Here is a 23,535-nt window from a genome sequence, read left to right as displayed (position 1 = left end):
AGGACATTATTTAGATAGTCTACAATAAAATATTGAAAGTCATGAAACATTGCAAATTTGCTCAGCATACAACTGTCTGTCTGTGACTATCCTGAATGAAGACCACATCCCCTTTTCCCAAATGAAATGGATAAGCCATTCCTTTTATCGAGTTTATGGAATATGCCTATTTATTCCTTTTTAGCTCATTTATTCCTCTGCTCCAGAGGACAGTGACCGAACTCTGTCTACTCTCTTCTACCAAATGGTTCCAAATGAAGCCCACCAGCACAATGGCATTGCAGAATTACTTCTGCACTTTGGATGGACATGGGTTGGATTCCTTGCTGTGGATGCTCGGAGTGGAGAACTGTTTTTTGAGACCTTGCAGCCTCTGCTTGCAGAGAGAGGGATCTGCTTTGCTTTCTCAGAGAGAACAAAAGTAACTTACTTTACAGAAATGTATTTCATGCAATGGAGTTGGTCCAAAAGCTACTTAGTCATTGTGGAGAGCAAAGCTAATGCTGTTGTTGTCTATGGAGATTCTACAGCCATGTTTTGTTTGCGATCAATGCTAGCACTGGGTGAACTGGAAAATGTCATCAGTACACCTCTGGGTAAGGTGTGGATTATGACTGCTCAGCTGGATTTCACCTCTATAAAATATCAGATGACCTGGGATATGCAAGTTTTTCATGGTTCTCTCTCCTTTGCAGTTCACTCAAATGATGTGTCAGGGTTCAAAGAGTTTCTCCAGCTCAGAAATCCATGCAGGCCAAATGGAGATGGTTTTATCAGGGAATTTTGGGAACAAACCTTTGGCTGTGCACTTTCCACTTGTGCTCTGGACAAACAGGACAGTGAAGCATGCACCGGGGAAGAAAAGCTGGAGGATCTCCCTTCATCTGGTTTTGAAATGAGCATGACTGGCCACAGTTACAGCATCTATAATGCTGTCTATGTGGTGGCCCATGCTTTACATGCCATGTACCTATCTAGAGTGAAACAAACTACAGTGAAGGGAGAGAGAGTGAAGTTGCAGAATCTGAAGCCCTGGCAGGTACCATTAATACTTTCTTGAAATGTATCTCTGCTGTTATGAAAAAGGTCATGGCATCTTGATACACATACAGTTGGCCTTTCATATCCATGGGGGATCTGTTCCAGATCCCCTCCCCCGCCATGGATAAGAAAAAACATGCGGCCTCAGGTCCTGTTATCCCCATTGGTGGCACAATGTGTCTGTGGGCGTTATTTTGGCCATGTGCATGTGCCACCATTGAGAATAACGGGGCTTGCCATCTGTGGATGCTCAGATCTGTGGATGGCAAGTCTACAGATGGTGAGAGCCCACTGTACAACCGTGGCCTTTAAATCAGTATGGAAATCATCATACAACCTTGTCTTACATGGACAAATTACACTGAATACTCCCTGGGCTTGCTGCCTCTTGTTTAAATGACACAGGGCCAAGACAATGAATATCCAATTAGGGCTACCTCCCCCTATCCCACATTTAAATAACTCACTGTCAGAGGGTGGAGGAGGGAGAAGTCAGGTTGGGGTCCTGCCCTGGAGGAAGACACCCTGGAGGACTGAGAGGGAACCTTGAAGGAGGAAGGAGTGCCGTCTGAGAGAGAAGCAGCTGGGCCTTGGGCAGGGGCCTCGGAAGGGGTGGAGCAAAAGGATAGAAAAGGGGAAACTCCCAAGGATGGGGGAGGAGGAGAGGAAGAGAGAGGAGCGTCGGATAATCTGTGGCGGCCGGGGGAGACAGGGTATGAGGCAGGGATAGAGGCCCGGGTGAGTGACGCCTTTGCCACCGAGATTAACCGGCTGCACTTCCGGGGTCCGAGAATAGGCCCGGGGTGGAGGGCTGAGGGTCGACGCTCACTCGATAAGTGGTGGCCTGCGCATCCTACCGGGGCCGACACAGAACCCCACCAGGCCCGCCCTGTAATTCACCCAGGACCCCGACTGCTGTGGGACATTTGGGGAAGGTGTTGGCCAGCAGAGAGGGGAATTCCCGTCGGCGCTCGACAAGGTTTCCGAGACGGCCACGAAGACGGAGAGTTGGAAGAGGTCTAGGCCCACGTGGCAATCACCCGGACTCTGCTCGTGTTTGGAGGACTTTAAGTTTAGTGTTTACCTGGCACGGTGAAGGAACCTGCCAGTTGTTTGCCTTTTGGCTTGTTGCATTTTGAGTTATATTAAAATTTACTTGCAGCATATTACTGCCTCTGACTCTTAAGCATGGAACCCATGGGACCACCTCCACCTCCCCCCGAAGGGACTCGGGGCCCGGCGATACTCACCTTTTGTTGTGGTCTCTCTTCACAGTGACTGTGGTGGCTGCCTTCACTTGCAGTCCCTCTGAGCTGCCCAGTGCTATCATTGCAGGTGCAAGTCACACTGAGGTCAGAAAAAGATACCCAGCATTGCTAACTATGCCAAGCACTATGTTCTGACCTTATCAGAGGCACCGGGCATTGAACAAGGGCTACATGGGAAGGTAGACACCCACCATTTGCTGTGAGAGCCAAAACCTGCAACAAAAGAGAGCAGGTAAGGGGAGATTTCTGGAGGAATTTGGGGCCAGAATATTCCAGGGGCACCCCAGAATATTCTGCAAAGTGTAGACTTGCTCTAACACACTCGATTTTGTTGTTGTTGCTAGAATTGAAATATTTCATTACAAGTGAGCCCCACTGATGTCACTTCCAAGGCTTGCCATTTGTCCCGGAATTTTCTGCAATGCAGAAATAATGCAGTTTGATACTGTCTTAACTGCCATGGCTCAGTGTTATGGAAATCTGAGATTTGTAGTTTTGTGAGCTGTGGAGCCGCTGTCAGAGTACTCTGGTGCCACAACAAACTACACATCCCAGAATGTAAATTGATGGCAATATATAAATAAATAAGAACAAGAACAACTAAAATATGCAATAAAACAATGTTAATTGTCAAAAATGTGATGTGTTTTGGGGTGTGTGTGTTGATAAGATGCCCAATCCAGTCACATGCACTTTAGTCCCAGTTTTGTAGAAGAGAATTATGGCAACTCTATCCTTTCATCTTACTGCATTCTGATGGCCTTTCTGTAGTCTTCATTCCAGTCTTTTCAAAAGGTTATGTTGCTTTCAGATGGAGGTCTCCTAGGTACAACTGATTAAAAGACACTGTGAACCCACTCCATCTTTCCTGCCTTAACAGCATTTATTTGTGTGGAAAGAAAAAGATCAAAGAAATGGGGACTTTAAATGACATCATTTCCCCATTTGTAACCCATTCATAAAGTCCCCCTAAATTCTGAAAATGAGAGAGTGAAATTGTACATAAAAGCATTATTGCCATAGGATAATTATCATAGGAAGTAAAATAGAATTAAAATGGGAGGTAGAAATAATATTAAACATCCATCATCATATGTCAAATCCCTTCATCACCCTCACAGTTAACACCAATCATCCCCACATATCTAGATCTCGACTGTATTGCTTTATGAAGGAGCCAAGCTATGGCAATAGATATTTTTGAATCTTGACCCCCAAAAATGTATGATATTCTGATGTATCCCAGAATATTGTTCGTTTAATATAGGGATCAAGATATTGATCCCTTTCCTGTTGATACAGATTACATCTAAACAAAATGTGTTTAGATGTAATCTGTATCAGTTTCGTGGTCACTACAAATACAAGTTTGTTCATTATAAGGAAGAAGAGATGTTTATTGATTAGCCCTTAGGCTATTTCAAAATAACACAAAATAACACTAAAACAAGTAAAACACTATAAAATCCTATAGAAATTCTATAGCAAATAGAAAAGAACTAAAATGTAATAACATGGACTCTGAAAATGTTCATTATAAGGGATATCCTGGAATCTCCTATGTCTTACCATGGTGTCAAGTTGGTCAAATCTAGCTCAAGTGAATGCCTCTCTGAGGTGTTTTGGGATCTGTATTTTTAGATAAGTTGGCATTTGAAAGGACCGTTTGTATCGGCTCAACTATTTTAAATTGCCTACCCTGCTGAGGGTGGCTATAGACTCTTCTTAGAACTTTATTGCACACCTTTTTTTGCCCGTTACAGGAACTGGAAGGGGACGCTTGTGTGCGCGCGCAACCAGCCAAGAACGGATTTTATCGCAGGCCAAAGCGTCCTCCAAAAGGCCCTGTTCCATCCCCTGGTGCCAAGCCGTCCCCATTCAGTGCTGACGGGTGTCATTTTCCTCAATCGGAAAACTTCTGCCCAGAACATTTAGCACTCCTCAGCACTGAACGGGGACGGCTTGGTGCTGAGGGATGTAACGAGGCCTTTTGGAGGACGCTTTGGCATGCCATAAAATCAGTTTTTGGCTGGTTATGTGCACATATGAGCATCCCCTTCCAGTTCCCGTAATGGGCAAAAAAGGTGTGCGATAAAGTTCTCAGTAATTATGTACAGTTGGGTACCTCTGATAACTCTTCAGAAGCATTTTAGCTTCATAAACCTCTCTATCTTCCATCATTCACATCCGCCTTCCATTGTATTTTCTCTCCTTCAATATTTAGTTTTCTTATTTAGCAGCATTTAGATTTGCAGCACAAAATAATTCTGGCTCTAGTCTGATGTTTAGGTTAGCTCCATTGTGAAGTTTCCCTCCAGATGAACAATTCACATTAAGCAAGGGAAGAATTTTGACTTTTATGTTATTGGTTTTTTTCCCTTCTCTTTATCTTTACATCCACATAGCTCCACCACTTTCTTAAGAATGTCATGTTTAATAACAGTGCTGGAGAAACAGTGCTTTTTGATGAGCACAGGGAAATAGAAACTGGATTTGATATAACCAGCTTGATCACTTATCCAAACAACTCTTTCATGAAAGTCAAGGTTGGAAGGATGGATCTGCAGGGAACTCAAGGCAAGAAATTTATCCTGGATGAGGACAAAGTGGTCTGGCACAGAAGCTTTCAACAGGTGCGACATGGTTGCAACATTCATGATACTGTTAGGCTCACCTAAGTTCCTGAACATCTACCAGGGTTGGTTTCTCTTCAGCCCTAGAAGAGTTGAAGTGTTGAAGAACTATTGATCCCACAATATCTCAACATTAGGCAAATTAAAACTGATGGGTATCTGCAAGGTTGCATGTTTTTACTAACATCTGCAGGGCTACATGCTTTTAACCTGGGCAAAGTGGTTCCACAAGGCTATTTTTGCAGCCTTCTATCCTTCCAGACTCTCTGGAATTGCCCTTTTTCTGACATGCAAAAAAAGAAAGAAAAAGAAAGAAAGAAAGAAAGAGAAAAGGATAAGGAAAAAGAGTAAGTTCTCTGTTCTGGAAACATCTAGCAGTGGTATATCAGCTTTATAAACAGGTTGCAGGGCCTCTGAATGAATTTTAAACCCATTTTTTCAAAGCCCAAAGTGGACTCCCTGACACGTTTTCCGTTCCTGACTTTTGGCATTTGATTTGATTACCTTTGGAAACTCATGTGACCCCCAGGGGTTTTCCAGCACTCAGGGTCAGAACATTGGCTCAAAGACCCACATCAGTGACCCACCCTTGCTTGAGAAGAAGGGCACTGGAAGCTGATTATCTTTTCTGTTAGGTGAGTTTATTATTTATTGTAAGCTTAAGCATAAGTGAAGATGGATAGCTGAACTATGTGTATCCAGTGGCATCATTAGGGGTGTGTGGACCACACCGAGAGACACCAAGAAGTGGAGTGATACCCGGCTGGACCCTCCTCCCCCTTCCCGGCTGCTCTGGGATGCTCTGGGATGCCTGGGACTGAGGTGCAGGAGGAGCACACACGTGCTCTTGAAGGCTGCTTAGTCTGGGGCTTCCTTTCCAGGGAGAAAGCCTAGGATGGAGCAATCTACAAGGGTGCATGAGTACTCCACCTGCTTCTCTGTCCTGAACTTTCCCCCCGGAAAGGAAGCCCAGCACAGAGCAGCCAGGAAAGGCTCTTCTCCTTCCTCCTCTTCCTCCTCCTCTGTCCCATTCTTCTTCTCCAAGGATCACTTATCCATGGGACAGAGCAGTCGGAAAGGGTGTGTTCATGTGTGCACTCCTCCTTTGGCCACAAGCTTTCTATCTGGAGAAAGTGACCCCTGCCTGTGCCACTAACTTGTGAATAGGGTGGTGCAGTGCAATGAAGGGGTGCCCTTTTGATCCCAACCCCAGAAGCCCCACCCCTGGAAGCCCTGTCTTCCACGCCGGGTGACACCCTAGGCATGGGTGCCACTGCATGTACCAGTTGTTTCAGTTTCCAGATGTCCAGAAAAATGCAAGTTCCTAAATGCCTTTTGCAAATTTCAAATGGAAAAAACATGTAGCTCTTGCCTCGCTCTCTGCTACCAATCCAAAAATAACTTTTCTTTCTTTAATCAAATTGACACAGCCTTAATGGACAGTGAACAGTGTCCAAAAAGGTTAATGCCGTAATAAGTTTTTAGTCACAGAACAGAATAATAGAATCTTAGAGTTGGAAAGGGTCCAATGGACCACTGAGTCCAACCCATTGCTCAGTGCAGGATCAGTAGCTGACACACCCCCAGAAGTAGCAGCTGCCCAGTTCGTTTTGCAGACATGCAGAGAAGGAGACTATGCCGCTTCTCTAGGCAATTGATTCCATTGCCAAATACTTTTGCTGTCAAGAAGTTCCTTCTAATGTGTAATCAAAATCTTCCCTCCTATTGAGTTGTTCTTTTTCTTAGCCTTTCTATCTTGGTTTTCTTTGTGTAGTGACAGAGCATCTAACCCCCCCCACCCCACATTTCTCCATACCCCTAACTAAGATTTTTTTTTTTAAAGAAAAATGATTGGCTAGAGAAAGAGAAGGAGGTGCAAAGACAACCCAAAATTTTTGTTTAATGCCAATAACAAATGTGAAAAAGTAACATTAGGGCTGAATCTGCACTGCACAAATATTGCAGGCTGACACAGCTTTAAGTGCTATGGGTCAATGCTATGGAATTCTGGGATTTGGAGTTTGGAGAGATATTTAGCTTTCTCTGTCAGAGAACTCAGGTGCCACAACAAACAACAAAACCCAGGATTCCATAGCATAGAGTCATGGCAGTTAAAATGACGTCAAACTGCATTATTTTTGCAGTGCAGATTCAAGCTAGGTTGGATCTAGATAGAGTCAAACTCAGATTAAACCCGCCGAAATAAGTGGGCTTTTGGGATTATCAACATCCCATGGCAGGTCTAATTGAAAAACTTAGCAACAAATATAATTACCGGTATGTATTTTCAGAATGCTATGCTGCATTAAAGGGCCTGGATGGCCCTTGCAGTCTCTTCCAACTCTATGATTCTATGATTCTAGACTGAAGTATGCCAAGAAGAAAAAAATAAGGTGGGAAGGTTTTTCATTAAATACAGCAAAAAGTACCAGTAATGAAAGTGTGATGATAAGTTCACTTATTTCTTCTGTTCTCTTTTGATTCCCACTCTCTGCATTGATTTCGTCCAAAGTGGAGTAAACAGGTTTAAACAGTGTAGATTCAAAATAATCTGAATGGAAATTATCCACACTAAATTAAGATAATTTAGGCCCCATAGAAATCAAGTAGACAATGTAGTCAAGATTTACAGTGGGTCCTGTTCATTTTAATGGGAACTAGGTCCACTTAACTTAGGAGCTTATCACATGGGGCCCTCTCCCATTGCAACTGCTTTGCCTGCAATAATGGTACGCAATTGGGATGGCAGCCTTACCTCTCACATTTTACCTCTAATTCCCAATCCAGAATTAGAGGCCTCATTCACACTATATAATAAACCAGTTTTCAAATCGGTGTAAACTGGTTTAAAGGGTCCTTGTTTGTACTGGTGCTGAATTTCTGGTCCGGTTTGGGGGGGGGGCAGCGCTAAATCCAGTTAACTCAGTTCTTCTGAATCCGAGGCATTCCCCACATCTTTTTGAATGATTCAATTCAACACAAATTGTCGATTGTATTTGGTTCCCTGTTGTGCGGTCATCCCTGTGACACAACTCCATTTTGAATAGATCCTGTTGATGAATGTGAACGTGAAATGGAATAAATTGAAATGGGCAGGTTCAATTGTGATTTCAATAGTGTGAACATCTATTCAGCGTTGAATTGCTCCATTGATTCGAAATAATCCAACTCAAAAATTGGTTTATTATGTAGTGTGAATGAGGCCAGAGTGTCTGTTAGAGGCCAAACCTAATTGCACACAATGCTAGCTTCACCATTGTCATAGTACTTTAATGACAGAAGAGCAAGAGACAGATTGTAGAAGGGGTCTTGATCACACCACCATTTCCTCACACAAAGCTCACCCGCTCACCAGGCAAAATTGACAAAATAGTGCTATTGAATCTTTGCAGTGGAAATTATACGTGACAGTAATGCTAAAGAAGATCATTAATATATTTCTCTTGTAAGCAAAAAGACTTGCTTTTTACTACAGTTTCCCACAATACAACAACAGAATGGCATCAACGTCATGCAGGAGGCGAGAATCAAATGCACTGTTATCCCAATATCCTGGTACTTTGCTGGCCTTGTGATAAGTCCCTTAGTCTGGATTCATCCATTTGAATTCATCATTGTGTGTCTTCTAGCCTCTTTCATTCTTATAGTACAGAAAAAATAGTTCAAGATTGATTCAACAATGTAATCACATTCAAATACATTCAAAAGCGAGTCCTACTGATTCATGGAACTAGCTTCCAGGTAAGTTCAAATTGAATTTCTGATGGAAACTTCTTATTTTCTGGTTGCTAAAGGATTTTTGCTATTCAAATGGTCAGGTGCCACCCATTTCTGAATGTAACAAAAAGTGTCCTTCTGGTTTGAGCAAACAAAGGAAGGAAGGGGAGATATTCTGCTGCTATGATTGTGCTCCCTGCCCACAAGGCAAGATTTCCTACCAAGAAGGTAAGAGACAAAAGATGCCATTTATAAAAACATGTCACACTGTACAAAAATGTTATGACAGTGTAGAAAGAGTCAAATGTAGCTGTTGTACATACTTCTGCTTTCTATTATTAGTATTATTTCACTTATATGCATGCTGCTTCCCCCCAAAGCTAAGACTCAAGGTGGCTGGGACTCAATGCAGGCGTGTCATTAGGGAGAGCAGGGGATGCAGGGAGTATGTACCACACCAGGTGACACCTTAAGGAAGGGGTGACACCACTGCTCCTCAAACATCTGCTTTTTGGCAGAGATGGACACCTGCATTCCTTTAAAACACTGGAACACAGCAGAAGAAATGATGTGAGTGGGGTGAGGCTCAGTGGAAGGAGAAAGGAGAGGCCTCAAGATTTAATGAAAATTTTAAAATTCTTTTAAAACTTTCTTTAAAAACATCACATCATACCAATTTTTTACTTTTTGGAGTGGCACAAAACAGGCCACCCCAAAAGTCCAGGCTGGCGGTGGCTAGTTTTCCTGTGGAGGGATGCCGCAGCAGCTAAATTGCCCAGCATCCCTCCGCCCCAAAAAGAACATGGAAAAAACGGGTTCTTTTTCGGATGCCACATACACATCACAAATGCACCATTGGCACACTCGTGATGTAAGCGACATGCAGCAATGTCTATACACTGTGCGAGCTTATGTGAAGATGGCGGCCCCCATGTGGATGGGAGGCTGGCATGATGGCGGCAGCGGCACATTCTAGGGTTCTGGAGCATGTGGTTGCCGTGTGCTCCAGAACCCTAGAATTGGCCGAGGACGGCGCTTCCTGCCCGTCTGTCCCGGGCCTATGTATATGTTAAATACATTTAAGCTACACGTATGATAAATTTAAATTTAAAGGTATAGTTTTAATTTTGCTAGTTATTTATGTCCCTTTACATCCAGTGATATACAGAATTTATGGTTTATGAGTAACAATAGTACAAAAAATAAAATTCTAAGGATTCTGTATGGTGTGGTATGGGAGGTCAATGGGATGTGTGTGACTCCATGTGTTACTGCATTGGGTGTCACCAACCCATAGCTTTGAGATTTTAATAGCCATAGCTTTGGAATTCTGCAAGAGGAAAGCTATGTCCACTTACAGATCTTACAAATGTCATTGATTTCATTGATTTACAAACCAGCTCATTTAAGAGGCGAACTAAATCTATTTCATCGTGGCTCAGCTCCACAAAACCAGGAAACTAGAAGATAAGGCTTACAGATATAGCTAATGATCAACAATGATGTCATGCAAGATCACAGATTGTTTTAGGTTACAATTCCATGCACCAACACTTTTTTCAAGACAGTCAGGCCCTAATCTAGATGGGAATGATGAAATGTCTGAGACTAACAAATATGGCCCATATTGCCCTGGTCCTGTATTTCTTTATGAAGCATCTGAGCAATTCTAGAGGAAGCCTCTTCTGAATTGGTCAATATTGATCCTCTTTGTTGCTTACATTAATAGCTTATAGGGACGGTTAAACAGTAGTAGGTGGTGATTCTTCTAGCAAGGACACCTCGGCTGTAGCAAAGACTCTATGTTGTCAGATCCTCTCCTCTGCTTTATTATTATTATTATTATTATTATTATTATTAACCTTTATTTATGAAGCGCTGTAAATTTACAAGCTATACACTTTAACTTGACTCTCCCTTTTTTTCACAGATATGGACAATTGTAATGCATGCCCAGAAGATCAGTATCCAAACAAGGAACAATCACAATGCATTCCAAAGAAAATAAACTTTCTGACTTTTAAAGAGCCTTTAGGGACCTGCTTAGCTTTTTTTGCTCTTTCTTTTTCTCTTCTCACAGTGTTGGTCCTTACTATTTTTATTAAACATCATGACACACCTATTGTCAGAGCCAACAACCGGAATCTCAGCTATATTCTCCTCACCTCTCTCCTGCTCTGTTTTCTCTGCTCTTTGCTCTTCCTCATCCAACCAGAAAAAGTGGCCTGCCTTCTCCGACAAATTACTTTTGGCATCATTTTCACAGTGACTGTTTCTTGTGTGTTGGCCAAAACTATCACTGTGGTTCTAGCCTTTATGGCAAATAACCCAGGATCCAGAATGAGAAAATGGCTAAGAAAAAGTCTTACAAGCGCCATTCTGTTTTATTGCACTCTTGTCCAAGCAGGCATTTGTATTTCGTGGTTGGGAAGCTCAGCCCCTTATCCTGATTTTGACATGCATTCAGTCGTAGGAGAAATCATACTAGAATGTAATGAAGGGTCAGCTAAAATGTTTTATTCTGTGTTGGGCTACATGGGCTTCCTGGCTATTGTTAGCTTTGTTTTAGCATATTTAGCCAGGAAACTGCCAGACAATTTTAATGAGGCCAAATTCATCACCTTCAGTATGTTAGTGTTCTGCAGTGTTTGGGTCTCTTTCATTCCAGTCTATCTGAGCACAAAGGGCAAATATATGGTGGCTGTGGAGATTTTCTCCATTTTGGCCTCCAGTGCTGGCTTATTGACCTCCATCTTTGCCCCCAAATGTTACATTATTTTGCTGAGACCCAGTCTGAACAGCAAGGAACAACTACTAAAGAAGAAATAATAAAACATCATAATTTTATGTTACGTCAGAAAATAGGAACGCTTCCTGCTGTCCCAAGTTAGTAGTCACTTTCAGTAGCTTCAATATGTTTTGTGGGAGGACTGTATGGAATGACCTTTTCCTTCTGCTGCCACATTCAGAAAGGAAGAAGAGCAGAAGTATGGGATTCTCTCTCTCTCTCTCTCTCTCTCTCTCTCTCTCTCTCCCACACACATGTTCTTGCTGCAATTGCATTAATGAAAGGAAGAGCATACATGCTGATATGAGAGCACTCCCTATAATGTCTCTTCCACAGTACAGTCAGTCTATTGCTGGTCTCATGAGCTCTCTTCTGCCCTTATCCTTAATCCTGCCTGCCAGCCCTATGCCCGATCCAGCCTGCCTTTTGTTTTTGTGTCTTTGTGTGTTTTGTGTTTTAATGTAGTTGTGGAGTTATGATAAGGCAGTTTAACAATAAATAAATAAACCCAGCTGTTCTGGAATAGCGAAGGGGAAGGGGACAGGGGAGAGGAGAAGATGCTGGCACAGTGTGATAGCCCAATCCCAGAATTGCCACAGTTCTAACTTAATGCAACTAAGGACTAACGCTATACCAGCATGACTGGAAGCTTATTGATAGGTTTTCCCCATAAATGGCAAGCTGGCTCTAATAATGCTTTGACGACATGGCAGCAATGAGAGAGAGACAGCATAGAATCATAGAGTTGGAAGATATCCTCAAGGGCCATCCAGTCCAACCCCCTGACAAGAGGGAACACACAGAATCAAAGCACCCCGAAAGATGGCCATCCAGCCTCTGTTTAAAAACCTACAAAGAAGAAGACTCCATCACACTCCACTGTTGAACATCTCTTACTGTCAGGAAGTTCCTCCTAATGTTTAGGTGGAACGTTTTTTCTTGTAGTTTGAATCCATTGCTCTGGGTCCTATTTTCTAGAGCAGCAGAAAACAAGCTTGTTCCATGCCCATTGTGTGACAGGTATCGCCAAAGGTGCTATTATTCCACTTGTGTGGTGGTTTAAAAGCCTCATGTAATAAAGTCCACAGTTCATCTGAGCTGTCATCTACAGTACATGCAATTGTGAGAACTAATATCAGTTATATAATTTGAGGACACTGAAATAATATTTGGAGAATTTTGGACTACTGTTTTGTTACCCTTGCTCTTCTGTCTTTATACATGTAGTCAAATAGAGAGGCTGAATGCCTGCTCCTCATGCCAGTGCCATAGAATCCTGTATTGTTATTATTTTTCTCTACAGAAGGCTTTATTGGACACAGTGCAACCAAAAGATCCATTTAGTCATCGTCTCCAACCCCCCCCCCCCCAAAAAAAAAACCCTGGTCCATCTCTCTAACATGGAGTATAATTGTAATTTTTGTTCAAATAAAATTAACAATCGAATTCTGTGCATGTTTCTTGAAAACTCTATTTCTCTTGCTAGCCTTTCCTCTGGCGTGGCCAAGATAGTAAAATATTTGAACATGTGAAACTGCCTTGTATTGACTGAGATCTAAGTTGCTCAATAAAGTGCACACTTCCATTTGGGAGCTCCTGGATGCTGTGTTTTCTTTATTGTTGTCGTTTCAGTTACTTTTTTAAAAAAATCAGTTGTACTTTAATATTCTATTTTATAATCTCTTATACAGAGGAAGAAAGCACAAACAAATTTGAATACAAAGTCAGCTTTTCTTTTCCAAGAAGCATTTACGGTCCTCCAATTTGTCTCCAAACAACAAAAAAGAAAGCTACCACACCTGCTGCCACACGGCAGATTTAATGCATTTTGACACCACTTTAACTGTCATGGCTCCATCCTATGGAATCTTGGCATTTGCAGTGGAACCAGAGCTCTCTGACAGAGAAGGCTAAATAGCTCCCAAAACTATAAATCCCAGAATTCCATAGCATTGAGCCATGGCAGTTAAAATGGTGTTAAGCTGCATTCATTCTGCAGTGTAGATGCAGGCTACAAAAGAATTTTATACCCTGTCACATATTAGGGGCTTTATTAGAAAGAAAATAATCAGTGGAACCAAAATGTGTCATGTTTTTTGTAGCATTTGCTTTCTTTTCAGTTTCAGTAACCTGGGATGGGAAACAGGTAGGGATGTTTAAGAACAGCATTTCTGCTTTTTTAACATGTAGATTAATTTCACCTTTCCTAGCACCATCCCAATATCCACCCCTTATTGAGGATTACTCTACATGCATCTTTGTGTTTCCACAAAGGGACAGAGACCACATGTACTAATACACAACAAACATGTTTTCTTCTATTCTTTTCATGTCCCGGAGGATCCTGAGAGACCATTATTATCTCCCCTGTAATTTTCATGGTCATGGCAGCATGGTATCCTTTTCGTAAGGCCTCCATAGAATTCCAGAGAGCAACCTCAAAAGTCTAAATACAGTTATGAAAACCCTTTCTGCCATTTCAGGCAAGAGCTAGAATAAAGCTACTTGAAGAGGCATTATCCAGCAGTTTTGTCCTTATTTTTCTCTTGAGTTATAGTTTAGTCCCTGAAATTTTTGTGGTGTATTGATGGAGTCAAGTGTCCTTTCAGACAGAATATTCTATGATGCTGAGATGCTAATGTGAATATTGTACGTCAAAACACCAGTCAGTGGAATGGATCTGAACTCAGACATACTTGCATTAATCATGAGTGCCACTGATTGTGATGAATGTCTTCTGAGTATGACTGAATCTAGATCCAGGCTTTTATTTAGAAAATCTGTCTTCAGTATGGCCATATTTACAGCATTGATTTTCTCTCTGCTGCTGCCCTCAATGGTCCAGACAGATGTCAGTCATCGCACCATCAATGATATGCTCCGTTTGCCTCATCAGTACAGTCAGTCAGGAGACCTTATCATTGGTGGACTGATGTCTCACCTTTTATCTTCTTTTGACCACGAAGACTTCAAAGAACATCATGCAGTTGATCAGATTCTGAATGTCTTGTAAGAACATTGTATTTTCAGCTACCAATTAGTATATGCAAAAGGAACTTGTAGCACCTTTGGGACTGCTGTGCAAAAGAAGTTGTAACATAAACTTTCATAAATTGGGTCTACTTCTTCAGATGCATGGAGTGAACTGTTGCTTGATCTTTATGATCAGACTATATGAATACCTATTGAAATGCAAAACTTGTGGGTATGATGTTGAGGTGACAAGTTCAGTTTTGTCTATGGTCGTTGAGGGACAAAGGCAAGAGGAAAGATGTTGCCTAAGACCAAGGTAGATGGGTGACTATATGAATGGTGGAGAAAGTTTTGGAATGTGGTGTGTACAGGCTGGGAACCAGAAAGGAGATAAAAAACTGGCTAAGGATGGTCTCATGAGGCTGGGGTGTTATAATATGTATAGTGTGCCAGGAAGCCATTGTCTCTGCTCAGCCCACTTTTGATGGACTGGAGTTTGTGGATATATTGTACTTTAGCTGTTTCTCTTTTCAATCTTCCTATGTAGGTTTTTTTGTTGTTGTTCAAAGACTGCTGTCCTGAAGGAGATATTATATCCATTTATCTTCTGGCTCAGAAACTGCTTGCCCAATGCAGAATGCTGAATGGCATTATTGACAAAGGATTGTGTGATTAGGTCCTATGATGACTTTTCTTGAGTAGATGTGTGGGGAAAGTTGACATCTGGGTTTGTGTCAAGGTCTTTGGCTGGTATATATTCAGACTCACGTCTCGCTGATTTCAAGGGCATTTATCTCTGGACAGAGATGCAGAACGTTTCATAGATTTAGGACTAATTTTAAAATCAACCTTCTTAAAGATTATGATTTGGGAACCTTTCTAACATAATAAATAAAACCTATTATTATTATTATAAGAAGGAAGTAAGGAGAGCAGGAATTTAGCTACAAAATCTATAACTCAAAGGTTATGGCAGTTTGATACAACATTAACTATCATAGCAGTTAGCTAGGAGTTAGACATTGCCAGGGATGGGAGTATCTTAAGAGGAGTTATAGTGGGGTAAAGTATCTTTTTCAGTACGTGAAAAAGCGCCTCCAGTCTTAATATTGAGCTCCCTTTGGCATTTATGCTATTATGGATGTCTGTTTATGCTCAACCTATATATGCGTATTCATAATATATCACAGAAATGCCCATAAGTCTCCAGTTGCCTTATTCTAAGGAAAACAAGTCTGACTACTTAATATAGGCTTTTTCTTTGGCTTCATTCAACCTGTGGAATTGTCTCCATGAATATGTCTTGGTTACCTTTTAGGCTACAGTTGATGTTTATCCTACTTATTTGTGCCTTTAAGGGTAACAAGTTTGCGTTCATTTCGTGTTTAATGGATATGTTGTGACATTCTTTTTTAAACTAATTGTGTAAAACTACTTTTACTAATGTCTTCATGACTTTGATTGAATTGGTTTGTATGATCTGGAATGGTTTTTAACATTAGAGGAACGATGTAAGATTCTTAAGTATGTATCATAACAGATATGAAAGATAACACCGCATTTCACATGATATCTGATCTTCCTCACAGTGTCATACCGAAGAACTACCAACATGTTCTGGCTTTGGTGTTTGCTGTAAAGGAAATCAATAAGAATCCAGAGGTCTTGCCCAATGTTACATTGGGATTCCACATCTGTGACAGTTACTTCATTGAAAAGATGACTTATTGGGCCACTCTGGAGCTTCTCTCCACATGGGATAGATTTCTACCAAACTACAAATGCAATGTTCAGAAAAATTTGCTTGCAGTCATTGGGGGACTAGATTTCGAAACTTCCCTCAGCATGGCAAGTATCTTAGACATCTACAAGACCCCACAGGTAAGAGGAAAATGTGGAGAGTTCACATGTCATTTCTATTTCTCTTTTTTATCAAGCCCAGTTTGCATGATTTGACCAAGCCTAATGATTTTCTACTACAGGAAAGGGATTATTATAATATTTATTTATATACCGCTCCCCCCTCCTCTGGGACTCAAAGAATACAGTTAAAAATATACAAAATTGAGCATTAAAAAGAATTAAACTATTACAGTATTAAAACATGAATAGATTAGAAGCATTGCCTCTATTTCCTTCCTTGGTATGTTTTTCAGTAGATACCTATGCATATGCAGTTGTGCACAAATAGTCTTTCAATGCAAAATAACATTGTTCTGTTCCTAACCAAACCAGGGTTAAGTGACAAATTCTTCACCATTAGTCTGTAATCCTCCTTTTTGAAAACAATATGTTATGATTTTAAAAAAACAAAACAAAACACATTGATATATAGACATAAAACATAACCAAAATATTGAAATAATAATTAAAATTGAGATTTCTTACTATTCAGATGTTGGCTATATTTGTCATGTAGTTCAATTCTCAGTTTGTGCAGATGATAGCTATCTTTTTATTACTAAATTTTGCTTGTCTTACTATATCCATTATCAATAAGGTTCTCTGTTTTTTTCACAAAAATGAGTTCATCATCTTCCAGATCTTTTCAAAGCTTGGAAGCTTCTTCTGCCTTAATAGTCTTGTTAAATTGTCCATATCTATTAAGTCACATATCTTCAATTTCCATTATTCTTAGGTTGGTATATTGGATTCTTTCCAATGTTGAACATAGACTAATGTAGCCGCAGTTATCATGTAAAATATTATTTTTTTTCATGTTCTTTCCTTAAATCATCATATTTTATATTTAACAATTATAATTCTGGTTTCAATTAAAATTGTGTTTTCAGAATTTTTTGTATTGCTTTATGGATTTGACCCCAATATTCCTTTGCTTTTTTGCAAGCCTACCACATGTGTTCAAAGGATCCTATATTATCTAAGCATTTCCAGCATTTTTTAATGGATACTACTAGTCTGTACTCCTTTGAATGAATTAGAGTTGGTCAGTTTGGCCACTGGAACAGAGTGGGTTCCAAACACAATTGCCATTGCCCTTCTTAATCTAGATATGTATTCTTTTCCTTCTACTGCCTTTATGAAAAAATCACTATTTCATTTCCTTTTAGATCAGCTATGGCTCCTTTGCTCCTGTGGAAGATGACCAAACCCAGTCTACTCTTTTTTACCGTATGATCCCAAATGAAAGCTGTCAGTACACCGGCATTATTGAGATACTCCTGCATTTTGGTTGGACATGGGTTGGATTCCTTGCTGCAGATAATGATAGTGCACAGAGATTCATGCAGAAATTGCAGCCTCTCCTAACCCAGAGAGGTATTTGCCTTGCCTTCTCAGAAAGAACTAAACCTGTTTATTTAGACAAATATTATGATATGATTACCAAATGGCTCCAGATTTATCAAGTGATTCTCAGAAGCAAAGCTAGTGCTGTGGTTGTCTTTGGAGAAACTGAGCTCATCTTTTCTTTGAGAGCATTGCTAGCCGTAGGTGAGTTGGAAAATATGACTAGTACTCTTTTGGGGAAAGTGTGGATTATGACTGCTCAGTTGGATTTCGTGGCAGCAAGCCATCAGATGGACTGGGATATGCAGGTATTTCATGGCTCCATATCTTTTACAGTTCATTCAAAAGACGTTCAAGGATTCAAAACATTTCTTCTGGCAAAAAATCCATTTGAGACAAATGAAGATGGCTTTCTAGAGCAGTTCTGGACACAGACATTCAAATGCTACATTTCAGATTCCATGGATGGGCAGATCACAGATCCTTGCACTGGAGGGGAGAAGTTGAACAGCCTCCCTTCATCTAGTTTTGAAATAACAATGACTGGCCACAGCTATAGTGTCTACAATGCTGTCTATGTTGTGGCATATGCTTTACATGCCATATACAGGCCCACATCCAAGTCCAAATACACAGGATTGGTGAAAGGAGGGAGGCTAGATCTTCAGAATTTGCAGTCTTGGCAGGTAATGGCTTTCTTACCACAGAGGTTATATGATATACAAAGATATATGCAACAATGCTGTTTGATTTAGTGGTGAATATTACTATCACTTTCAAATCTTCTGAATTCCTTTCTCTTCCACTTCATTCTTCAGTTCAAGAAAGTTTCAGTTTGTTTCCTATGCTTTTTTTTTCCAATGAAGTGTTGGGCTTTTACATTTTGACAATCTTTTCTGGAAACCAACTGATATATATTAACACTGATTGGGCTGGGATTTTGTCTCCAGTATTCAAGATTTATATGTTATTATCTATCTGGAAGCACCACGAGTCTGAGCTTTATCCTACAGGTTGAATCTACCTTATTTGAAATGCTGGGAACCAGAAATGCTTTGGTTTTCAGAGTTTTTCAGATTTTAGAATATTTGCATGTACATAATGAGATATCATGAAGTCTAAATATGAAATTTATTTATGTTTCACCTTATACACATAGCCTGTTATGTTTCACCTTATACACAAAGTTTGTGCATATTGAACCATCAGAAATCAAAGATGTCATTATCTCAGCCATCCATGTGGACAATATTGAATTTTGGAATATTTGGGAATTTTGGATAAGAGTGACTCACGCTGTATATAGAAGCATCTATATAAGAGAGAAAGATGGAAGGGAAGAAGTTTTATTTGAGTAAATAGTTATCTCTTTGTTTCTGTTTCTTGTTTTATGAAGCTCTATCACTTTCTTCAGAGGGTTTCATTTAACAACAGTGTGGGCGAAGAAATATCTTTTCTTAAAAATAGAGAGCTGGAAGCAGGATTTGATATTACCAACTTGGTCACTTTCCCAAACAACTCCTTCATGAGAATCAAAGTTGGAAGGGTCGACCCAGGAGCTCTTCCAGGCCAAGAATTTTCCATTGATAAGGACAAAATGGTGTGGCATGGAAGCTTTCATGAGGTATGGCATAGTTGCAACATCCAACAATGCTATGTATTTTATATGTATTATCCTACTAGAAAGGCCCCTTCCCCACCACCACTCCCTTCTCCTTTTGTGTCGTGTCTTTTTAGATTGTAAGCCTGAGGGCAGGGAACCATCCAATTAAAAAGATTGTATGTACAGCGCTGTGTAAATTTACAGTGCTTTATAAATAAAGATTAATAATAATAAAGGTTAATAATCCAAGAATTCATAGGAAAGTACATGTTTATTATCACAGTAGAAATCACAATCTCAATGTGTCCTGATCTAAACAAAATGTAATGATGGTGGGACATGTATTCTATCTTGCTTATAGTTGCTTACACTGAAGAGTGTATGAAGTGGGTATTCTGAGGTTTGAAGTCAGATGGAATCCTCCTCTTTAATATCAGTGCCAATGGTTATATTATACATTATCTAGGTTAGATGGCTGGAATGGGGTCAAATTCTACAAGAAAGCTCTTTAGTTGGAAGGCAAGAGAAATGAGCTGGGGGCAGGTTAAGCGGACCTCTGTAGAAAATCATGGCTAGTTAGGGCACGCAGCAGTTTGCAAACAACAAGTCTGATGAAGTTTAAATATCTTCTTCTAGATAGTTTAACTTACTGCAAAATTGCCATTCCTAAAATCCATTCATTTATAAACCTATGCAAAATAATATGTATTTTATTTATTTAATTAATTAATTATTTATTCTGCATTCCGGCATATAATGTGTATGTACACAGAAGACCGACTTGTGCAGAAAATGCTTTTTTTTTGTGCAGAAAAATCCATGCATGATATTTATTTATTTTCTAAAACTAAGAAGAAAAAAAGTATTAGCACACATAACATGCATTACAAAAAGATCATATATAGACATAAACTGACAGTGAAAGTCATAAAGAAAAAATATAAAGAAGAAAGAGAGAGAAAAGAAAGAGAAGAATTACCCTCCTATAAATCCACAATGTGTATTTTAAAATGCACTTACCATATATACTCAACTACAGGTTTACATCATATGTAAGTTGAGGGGAGGTTCTGGGGCCAAAATTATGGGTTTTGATACAACCTGTGTATAAGAACTTTATCGCACACCTTTTTTTCCCCATTATGGGAACTAGAAGGGGACTCTCGGGGCTGTGCACAACCTGCAAAAAACAGATTTTATCACATGGCAAATCGTCCTCAAAAGGGCTCCATTCCGTCCCCCGGTGCCAAGCCGTCTCCGTTCAGTGCTGAGGGGAGAAGGCTAAATATTTCACAAAACTACAAATCCCAGAATACCAAAGCATTGAGCCATGACAGTTAAAGTGGTGTCAAATTGCATTAATTCTGTAGTGTAGATGCAGGAAGGAGTGCAGTACACCACAGTTTTATAGTATACCACACATTTACCAAAGCTCTGTTATAAACTTGGATTAAAAACAACACTTTTCTTCCCAGTTAAGACCATCAGGTGATGAATCACTATTGACACATTTACAAAACATCTAAAGAACTGTAACAATGGAGAATATTTCACTAATTTGGCACAAGCCAGGGAATTAGCAAAGAAAATTTGATTCTAGTTAGCATTTTTATTATAAAATGGTAAAATTGAGGTTTGCTTTTTGGAATTTATATTTATATATACTGTATTTTAAAACCATGAATAATTGAATCTGTGAATAAAGAATCCATGGATATGGAGGGCCAACTGTATGTCACAATCACCTTGATTGCTGGTGCACCAGAAGGCAGAATCCAGATCCATGATGCTACTAAAGTTTTCCATATACTAAAATATTCTTGTTTAATCGAAATGGGCAGGTTCCACCCCTCTCTCTGTGTAACAGAAAGTGCCCCTCTGGTTCCAGAAAGAAAAAGAAAGAAGGAGAAAAACCCTGCTGCTATGATTGTGCTCAATGTCCCCAGGACAAAATTTCATACCAAGAGGGTAAGAAACACAAAAAAGTGTAGTTTTCAAAGTGTCACGTTAGAGCTTATGCAAGAGGACTGTAGCAGTATATAAAAGGTTTTCCACTGCTCTTATTGATGTACCTTGTGATTCTGTCATTACTGAAGCTTAGGCCTTTGGGGTTCTAATAACACTTCATCTGCAAATCTCATATGGGGCGTGACTCCCAAACCCTATAAGCAACTGTTACTGCAACAAACACATTGATTGCCCATGTTGCTGATTATACTAAAACATCTCAAATGGCTTTACTCCAGAATAGCTGAAGGATCACCTCTCCCTATTTTGTACTGATGGGTCCCTAGGGAAAGGAGGACAAACCCTTCTATGAGTCTCTGCTCAGAGGAGACATGAAAGATCATAACCACAAGTAGAACTTTCTCACTTGGTGCATCCAAATTTTTGCAACCATTTGCCCATCTTTCACTGATCAGAAAAGATCGTTTTAATTGTGTAAGTTTTTGCCTACTTAGTGTCTGTTGCTGTCTCCCTCGCACACATTATTTTATATCATCTTTAACCTACTTTTCTTTAAAATCTGACACTCCATTTTTGCTATCTTTTAATTTGTTCCAGGTGATGTTATAATTTATCATAGTGATTTAAAGCCACGCTGAGTAGTGCAAAAACAATGCCATACATGTATGTTATGGAAAACAGTCAATATCCCAAAATACCATTTTAAAAAAACCATTAATAATATGCAGATGATGTGTATGTAATCAGTTAAAACACCCATGATTTATGAAGGAAAAATTATTCAGTCAAATAAGACCTATCTTCAGTTTCCAGTTCAACTGTGGTTGATGGAGAGCATATCTTTGGTACATATAATTTAATACTACACAGCTATTGTGCCATGATGGCATGCCACATTAACACAATCTGGGCTTGTTTTTTTCAGACATGGATGACTGTGACGGGTGCTCAGAAGATCAGTATCCAAACAAAGACCAATCACAGTGCATTCCAAAGAAAATAAGCTTCCTTTCTATTAAAGAATCCCTAGGGATAAGTCTGGCCTTCTTTTCTCTCTTTTTTACCCTTCTCACAGCTGTCATCCTAGGCATCTTTATTAAGCATCACCACACGCCAATTGTCAGAGCTAACAATAAGAATCTCACCTATACTCTCCTTACCTCCCTCCTACTCTGTTTCCTCTGCTCCTTGCTGTTCCTCACCCAGCCAGAAAAAGTAACCTGTTTTCTCAGACAAGTTGCTTTCGGTGTCGTTTTCACAGTGACAGTTGCTTGTGTGTTAGCCAAAACCATCACTGTGATTCTGGCCTTTATGGCCACTAAGCCAGGCTCCAGGTTGCAGAAATGGTTGGGGAAAAGGGTGGCAAGCTCCATTGTGTTCTATTGCTCCCTTATCCAAGCACTCATTTGTGCCATATGGCTAGGAACCTCTCCTCCTTTCCCTGATTCTGACATGCACTCAGAGATGGGAGAAATCATACTTGAATGTAACGAAGGTTCCATCACCATGTTTTATTGTGTCCTGGGCTACATGGGTTTCTTGGCCATTGTCAGCTTTTTCGTAGCATTTCTAGCTAGGAAATTGCCAGACAGTTTTAATGAAGCCAAATTCATCACCTTCAGTATGTTGGTGTTTTGCAGTGTTTGGGTCTCTTTTGTTCCAGTCTACCTGAGCACAAAAGGAAAATACATGGTTGCTGTGGAGATCTTCTCCATCTTGGTTTCCAGTGCTTCTTTACTTGGTTCAATCTTTGGCCCTAAAACCTATATTATTCTGTTTCACCCTAATCTGAATAAAAAGGAGCATTTAATAAAGAGGAAATATTGAAGCATCCAAACACCTGTGTTTTCTGCCACACCAGAATATGCTTAATAGTTAAAATGTTTATAATTGCTACCTTTCATAACAGACGGTTATGTTGTATTGATAAGTTTTTTATTTTCTTTCTGCCATATTCATTTTGTTGGCAGTTTCTTAAACTTGTAAAATCTATGACGGATGAAGACATAGCCTGTAAATGAATCTTGGCTACTTCACTGATTTACATCAGCATCATCCATTTCCTTTTCTCTTTTGGTACGATCTCTTCGTTTAAAAAATAATTTTATTTTTTGCAGTCTTACTATTAATAGTATTAATAATTTTTTAAATTTTTAATTATTTGTTTTTTATTTTATTTTTATAAAAACATCTTATTCCTCATTTATGTCCTAGGGTGGCCTTTTTCAACTAATGCTTTTGGTGTGAGGACAATTTTACTGAATTACCCCTTCAAAATCTGATGTTATTACATAG

The 23,535-nt window shown here is 39.9% G+C and overlaps 2 protein-coding genes across 2 annotated transcripts; both read left to right on the top strand.

Moving 5' to 3' along the window:
* Window positions 1-244: 244 nt before the first annotated feature.
* On the top strand, window positions 245-11,488 carry LOC121934322 (vomeronasal type-2 receptor 26-like). Its single transcript, XM_042474705.1, has 4 exons — window positions 245-1,039; window positions 4,715-4,942; window positions 8,761-8,887; window positions 10,590-11,488. Exons 1-4 carry the CDS (start codon window positions 245-247, stop codon window positions 11,486-11,488), a joined length of 2,049 nt encoding a protein of 682 aa, XP_042330639.1.
* Window positions 11,489-14,283: 2,795 nt separating this feature from the next.
* On the top strand, window positions 14,284-23,067 carry LOC121933659 (vomeronasal type-2 receptor 26-like). Its single transcript, XM_042473643.1, has 6 exons — window positions 14,284-14,456; window positions 16,010-16,301; window positions 17,492-18,355; window positions 19,066-19,293; window positions 21,114-21,240; window positions 22,166-23,067. Exons 1-6 carry the CDS (start codon window positions 14,284-14,286, stop codon window positions 23,065-23,067), a joined length of 2,586 nt encoding a protein of 861 aa, XP_042329577.1.
* Window positions 23,068-23,535: the final 468 nt, after the last annotated feature.

This window comes from Sceloporus undulatus, chromosome 6, assembly GCF_019175285.1.
Source record: "Sceloporus undulatus isolate JIND9_A2432 ecotype Alabama chromosome 6, SceUnd_v1.1, whole genome shotgun sequence".
NCBI classification, from domain to species: domain Eukaryota; kingdom Metazoa; phylum Chordata; class Lepidosauria; order Squamata; family Phrynosomatidae; genus Sceloporus; species Sceloporus undulatus.
The sequence above is the reverse complement of the archived record's forward strand: the minus strand, read 5'-3'. Positions and strand labels throughout refer to the sequence as shown.

Coding starts and splice junctions, on each gene's coding strand:
- LOC121934322 (XM_042474705.1), top strand. CDS start 245: ATGGTTCCAAATGAAGCCCACCAGCACAATGGCATTGCAGAATTACTT. Junction 1,040..4,714: donor AGAATCTGAAGCCCTGGCAG/GTACCATTAATA, acceptor ACATCCACATAG/CTCCACCACTTTCTTAAGAA. Junction 4,943..8,760: donor GGCACAGAAGCTTTCAACAG/GTGCGACATGGT, acceptor TCAAATGGTCAG/GTGCCACCCATTTCTGAATG.
- LOC121933659 (XM_042473643.1), top strand. CDS start 14,284: ATGGTCCAGACAGATGTCAGTCATCGCACCATCAATGATATGCTCCGT. Junction 14,457..16,009: donor GATCAGATTCTGAATGTCTT/GTAAGAACATTG, acceptor TCTTCCTCACAG/TGTCATACCGAAGAACTACC. Junction 18,356..19,065: donor AGAATTTGCAGTCTTGGCAG/GTAATGGCTTTC, acceptor TGTTTTATGAAG/CTCTATCACTTTCTTCAGAG.